Source organism: Odontomachus brunneus, unplaced genomic scaffold (genome assembly GCF_010583005.1).
Source record: "Odontomachus brunneus isolate Ranch 3 - 2012 unplaced genomic scaffold, Obru_v1 Obru_scaffold_012, whole genome shotgun sequence".
Lineage (NCBI taxonomy): Eukaryota > Metazoa > Arthropoda > Insecta > Hymenoptera > Formicidae > Odontomachus > Odontomachus brunneus.
In genome coordinates, this window is record NW_022639462.1 from 1,996,617 (window position 1) to 2,003,296 (window position 6,680).

Sequence of the window (6,680 nt, forward strand, 5' to 3'; positions counted from 1 at the left end):
CACACACACACACACACACACACACACACACACACACACACACACACACACACACACACACACACACACACACACACAAATATAAAGAACTAAAAATAAGTGAAAGATAATTGAATGTTTAATTATTAAATTATTATAAGCAAATAAAAGTAAGAAAAAGGCATTTTTTCAGACAAAAATCATCTTAGGGATAACTACTAAAAATCGATAGAAACATGAACTTTATTGAAGACAATTAATAGTATTTTACACATTTTTTCAAAAATTTCTGTATTTTTTTAAAATAAACTATAAAATAAACTATTGAAATATTGATAATACGTTTGCTGTAAATTTCTCGTCAAAGATGCAAATATCTCTTTTTTATATCATCGTCGTTATTTCTAGATAATACTAAAAGCGAGATTGCTAATTTCGAGAACTTATGGTCGTGATATCGGATTCATTTCAAATTTTAATCTTTATACTTTAGATTTGTAATAAGCGACTGCGAAATTCCCGATATGCCAAAGAAAAAACTTCACTGAGAAATCAAATATATGACTCAACGAGTTAAATAACAATTTCCCACTACAGACGAAGGAGAGGAAGAGAGGAAACAGTCGAGTATATATATCTCGCGATTACTCACCGTATCCTTGCGCGTGTCTGTTGTGAATTCAGTGATGACACGTTCGTCCTTAACATCGCGGACGTCTTGCACGGAAGTGAAGCTCGAAGATTGATCGACCACATAAGTGGATTGCTGCACCACTTCGAATGTGCTCGTGACATCCGCAATATCTTCGGCATATCTGATCGCCGTAACGTCCTGCTGTCTTTTGTCATCCGTTGTCTTTCGGGGGATCGGTGTCGGGACAACCGGCTGTTCCCTGCGATCTGTCTGTTTCTTTTCCCCGATCGGTTTGTCCGTCGGCTTTTTCGTCTCGTCGGTCGGTTCTCCGATCGCGGGTTTCTTCCGCGAATCCTGTGGCTTCTCGTAGACGAAAGATCCATCCCAAGTGGAGGCACCTGGCTTCGACGGTCGATGCGTCCTGTCCACTGGGCTTTTTAGCACTCTTTCGGGAGCTTCCTTGTCGTCGTCTGGACGCTTCCGAGGCGACGGTGTCAGCCTCTCTTCGGACGGCCGTCTCAGTTTGTCATAATCAATCGACAGAGTTTTGTCTTTTCTAGTATCCTCGACGAGGGTTTGAGAAGACGTTGTATGATCGTATGTCTTTGAGTCGGTGACGAGCGTTTGCTCGAGCTTGACAGAGCTTGTGGTGTAATCGATCGAGCTCGTCGCATCCTTCGACCTATCCTCGAATATCAGAACAGACGTCCTGTGATCGGTGACGTCGCTTGGTCTTTTGAGTGGACTCGGCTTGTCTACGGTCTCAGCTGCATCTTTCAGTATCCTCCTGTCAGTCGGTCTCTTCTCTCCCGATTTCTCGTACACGAACGAGCCGTCCCATGTCGATGAACCTGGTTTCGCAGGTCGGTAACTCCTGTCCTCGACATAAGACTCCTTCTTCTCGGAGCTTTTAATAGTACTCTCTTTAACGTCAGTAGCGGTGATTACGTCACCGCCGACCAGTCTCTTCACGGGGCTGCGAGGGCCCTCTTGAACGGTCACGGTTTTTTGCGTGGACGTCACTGGCTGTCCGTCGCGGATGATCACAGTCTCTACGGAGGAGGTAGAGTAGCCGAGGTTGCTAGAGTCCGTGTAACTTTCGTGTAGCTTCGATTGTTCCATTACGACGGAGCTCTCCAGGATCTCCGACGTGCTAGATACATCTCGCGTGACATCCCGCAGGTCGATAGTGGTTTCGCTGACGTGCTTCTTCGGCGTGTCTACCGGAGACGTTTTCCAGCTGTCAACCGGACGGTCCGACAGTCTGTCATCGACGGATTCTCGGCTAGGTGGTCGCTTCTTCTCTTGCTGTTTTTTCCGCACAAAAGTCCCGTCCCACGTTGATGATCCGGGTTTCGTGTCCCGAAACTCTCTCTCCTTAGGTGTCTTTTCGGGACTTCTAGGACGCATAGTAGGGCTAGTCTGTCGCTCCGTCGTCGAAATTTTGGTTCGAGGAGAATCTTCCTCAATTCTGATCGTCATCTCAACGGGGTGACCCTCGTAAATGACCGTCTCATAGATCCTGGACGAAAGACTGGCGTCCCTGACATCTGAGAAGCTCTGCTGACTCGACGAATGCTCGACGATGTAGGAAGTGCTCGTGACATCTGCTTCGTTAATCGAATTATCCTCCGTGACGTCCCGGATATCGACAGTCTTGACGGTACGTTTCTCCTCAGGTCTGCGACGGATCTCAGGTGTTTTCGGTTGCTCATAGACGAAGGTGCCGTCCCACGTGGACTGGCCGGGTTTGTAGCAGCGAGAAGGTACGTCCCCCGCTTTGGGTTGCTTCTCGGGACTTCCACGTGTACTCTTGCTCTCGCCATCTTCTTCTGCAATCACCTCGGACACAGACGTGATCTTCTCAACGTTTTTCTTGTCGCTGGCGTTCGCGTACTCGACGATGTAAGAAGTTGAAACCGACTCGGAAATGTTCGAGATGTCCTCAGTGACGTCCTCAACGTCCACGGAATCATGACACTTCTCCGATCGTCGGACCACTGTGAGGTCGGCAGGTCTCTTCCTCGTGTCGTCTGGTGTCCTCTCGCGGATGAATTCGCCGCTCCACGCGGAGTCACCTGGTCTGGCGGCTCTCCGACGAGGCGGACTCGATGGCGAATCGTCCACGTGGATCGTACTCTCTCGACTTACGTCGTACCGCTCTTCGGAGATGAATCTCGTGCTGTCCGTGGCACCCTTCACGACGCGCATCCTCTCAGACGACTCCCTCTCGTACGTACCGTCCACGCTCTTCTCCTTAAAGTCCTTCCGCTGTGTTGTCTCTACGACGTCATCGTCGTGACGACGGTGGAACACGTCGGCGTCGGAATCGTTGCGCCGCCGTTTCGTCTCCGTCGCTTTCTCCACGACGAAGCTGCCATCCCACGTGGACTCGCCGGGCTTGGCGTAACGAGCCGGTCCCTTCACATGCTGCCTCTCACTCGTCTTATGCCTCCGCTCATCGGCGAAATCCGTCGTGTCGAAGTCCGTGGCACACAGTCCTTGCTGCATGAAATCGCGACGATCGATCGCTGTGGACGACGATCGACCCTCGTCGATCATTGTGGTCTTATGGTCCCGAGTCACAGCTGTGCTCGACGACACGACCTGATCGATAACTGATGTCACCGCCTCGGCGGTGAACGAAGAAGATGACGACGACGACTCTTGAATAACTTTAACGCTCGTATCACTGGCCTGCTTGGTATCATCGTGCACCTTCGTAGTGAACGATACCGCTTTGTCCACGCTGCCCTTGTCGCCACGAGCCGTTTTCCCGACGCTCTTCGGGGTGCTTTTGCCTCTGGGGGTGGCTGGTTTCTCGTAGACGAACGTGCCGTCCCACGTGGACTGGCCGGGCTTGTTGCAGCGCGCGATTATCTCAACATTCGATTTCTCCGCCTTCGAGTCGCTGATGTGCACGCTTTTGTCGCCGATCTTCTCGACGTCGTCGCGAACGCGTTTAACAGCGTTCGCGTCTGTGGGATTAACCGTGTACTCGCTGTCAACTTCCCGGCTGGACGTAGACATCGTTCTGCCGTTGTCGTCGATCTTCTCCCCGGTCTCGCGAATCCTCGTCGTACTCGAGACGGTCTGGCCGCCCTTCGTTATAGCCTCGCTCGTCTCGCTGCTCATATGAGTGCTCTCGTTTGATCTCGACGATGTCTGGACCATGGGAGCGTGATCGCCATTCCTGGTGTCGTGGGAGATGCGTGCGACCGTGGACCGGTGCCCGCTGCGATCTTCGCTCGATGACGAGCTCTCCATCAAGGTGCTCGAGGAGATCGACTGCTGTTGAACTGTACGGGACTCGCTTTGGCTTTGCGTCTGTACAGATTGTTGACTGGCTCGCTCTTCGGTCACGTCTCCTCCAAGGAGAATTCGACTTCCCGAGATGGACTTCACGTCGTCGCGCGAATTCTCATGTGTTGTCTTCGCTTGCTTGATCGATTGCATTTGCTCGCCGGCTATGAAATCTTGTGAGCTCTTGCCGGTCCTGCGGTTGGACGAGCTCTGCTCGACGGTGCGCGGGGGTGTCTCGATGACTTTGATTATGTTACCTTTAGAATCCATGATGACCTCGCGACTGGCGCTCGTCACCTCCACCATGCTGCTTCTGGACTCGCTCTCCGTGATCTGCCGCGATTCCTCGACCACGCTGGTCGAGGACACGACCTCGACGGTCTCCGTGGTCGCCATGTCTGAGGATGTCGAGGTCGTGGCTACCGCGTTTTTCGTCGCTCCCTTGCCTTTCGTCTTCGACACCGTGCCTTTCTTGTGAATGGTCATCGCGATGGTTCGTGTTCACAGCCTGATTGCTTGATTATGATTTCCACGAGAATACGTGAGCGTCGTGGGAATGTGATAAAAATGGTTGAGAATAATTCCGAAACGTACACATATACACCGCTGTCCTTTTCGAATCCTACCGTTTCACTGTAACTTCACCGTTCTATCTTCAGTCGTCTTCCCGATCTTCTCAGATCACGCGCGGGAAATCTCTACTGATCGCCCGACGTACTCGCTTATCACCGGCACTTGACGATGTTCTCTCCTAGAGATGACTATTGCGTGTGTTCTCTCTCTACTCGCGTTCTTACATACAACTCAACTGCGTTACACTGTCTTCTGTCTCTCTCGCTCTCGCCCCCTCTTTCTTTCTCTCTCTCTCTCTCTCTCTCCTCTCCGTAGCGCGCACGGCTGCGCCACTCCGGAGTCTCTCTCTCTCTCTCTCTCCGGAGCAGGCTGGAACTGAAGCCTGTCGCGGTGACCGGCCTCGTTTACAAACTCGTTTCTTCTGTTGGTCGTGATCCTTTCTCGCTCGTTTGCACGAATGTGTGAGAGATGCGAGATACGTGCTCGCCGATGTTCTCGGCTCGGTACCGCGAGTCGATGTGGCATCGGCGATGTGATCGGGCCGCGCGTTGGCTCTCTAGGTGACCACACTCGCTTGGGCTCACTTCTCCGCCGTTCCTCTCCGTTCCTCTCGCCGTCACTGACACTGACATACACCAAGCATGGACCTTTTATGCCTGGAGAACACCGCCGGTGTATCCCTACTTTACTCGCGACGCGGCGAACCTCTGCACGTACGTACATACGTACGTGGCCCGGCGTGGGACGTTACCACCCATCCTCGTGTGTCCCGCACGTATTCCGCGCTGCACACGAGGCGTGGGACGTGCATTCGCGCGCATTGTGCGTGTGTACCGTAGCGGCGAACGTCGACGTGTAGTCGGCGGTACACACCGTCGGCCGATTCCGCCAGGTGTAGAGCCGTTCGCATAGGTAACGCACTCGCGCGGTTATGACGCTCACGAGAGATTACGGTCTGTCTTTTTCCCGCGCCCGGCTCATCCGCTCCACTCCTCCTCGTCTCATGCAGCCGTACCTGTGACGACAGACTCGCGCGAATATGCTCGTGCCGATGTCGACGATTCGCCGCGACTCGCGGGACTGCGCGGAAGGTAATTCGTCGGCGAGATTTTCGCGATCTCCAGAGCTCGATGAAACGTCGATGTGTTGCTTCATTATTTTCACGTACTTGATACCTCACTGGTCTCCCGCGACCAGCCGAGCTACCGGCATATCGTTATCGTCAGTTAAACATGACGTTAATGGCGCGAAGATGACCTTGAAGCGCTTCGTTTTACGTCGCTATCGCTTTTACCTATGTGTACCGTGACAATTCGAATTTCTCGATGATATTTCATGTTGCATCGACTCCCTTGTATTGGTCAATGTAGACGTGCGCTTCACGCACGTGCGCGCATATGCAGTCATATATCGGCGCGCGTTACGTAACATTCACGTAAACGCAGGATGTGGCGCTTTTTATCTCTGCAGCGTCGGCGTGCGCGTGCACCTGTTGATCTCTCTCACACATCATATGCAGATAAAACTTTGAGTTAAATTCCCGTATACTCAGACCAACTTGCGCAAAGTGCAATCTCGCATCGTTTAAACGCACGCGCGTTTAAATGAAGCTTTCATCACTGAATCTTAATACAATTAGCTCTTGTTGCTCTGAACGCGCATTATCAGCCGGTCAAACTATTTTTCCGCATGTTCGAAGCTAGAAACGAGAAATCATAGATCCTCTCTTCCTCTGTAGAAGATATGTCTCTTGCCTATGCCAAAGTGTTCTTGTATGAGATGGAAAAATATCGCAGAAATTATCAAGTTCCCCTTTTTTGGAAATCATATCGCGACACATGGAAAAATCGGGGGTTCTCACAATTAATTCCAAAATGACGAAAGGTCAGCGGATGGTGAGGGAGGACAAAGACGTGGTGTCCCACGCGTGAGCCAAAAAGCTCATGATACTTAAGTCTATATTAGTATAAGCAATGATTCACGCATGCGCGGTAATTCTTCGTCGCGGCGTTTCGCAGTCAGAGAAAAATTGCGGACGACGAGCGTCGTGAACGCGATTGTGACATCGGTGGGGGCACCTCCGCAGAACCGGTCCATCCGTGATGCCACGGTGTAAACCGAGCGATGACGTAGCCTACAAAAGTGCGACGACGGAGACCGTTTCCTCTCGGGGTGACCGACAAGTGTCACC

General features: G+C 51.8%; 1 protein-coding gene across 2 annotated transcripts in view; it reads right to left on the reverse strand.

Annotated features, from left to right (window-relative positions):
• Positions 1 to 5,340, reverse strand: part of LOC116840801 (titin) — a 32,342-nt gene extending 27,002 nt beyond the window's left edge. For both annotated transcript variants that reach the window (XM_032808000.1, XM_032807999.1), the window contains exon 1: positions 632 to 5,340. In XM_032808000.1, coding sequence (XP_032663891.1) covers positions 632 to 4,402 — 3,771 coding nt within the window. In that variant the 5' untranslated portion in view covers positions 4,403 to 5,340. The remainder of the gene's footprint in view (positions 1 to 631) is intronic.
• Positions 5,341 to 6,680: the final 1,340 nt, after the last annotated feature.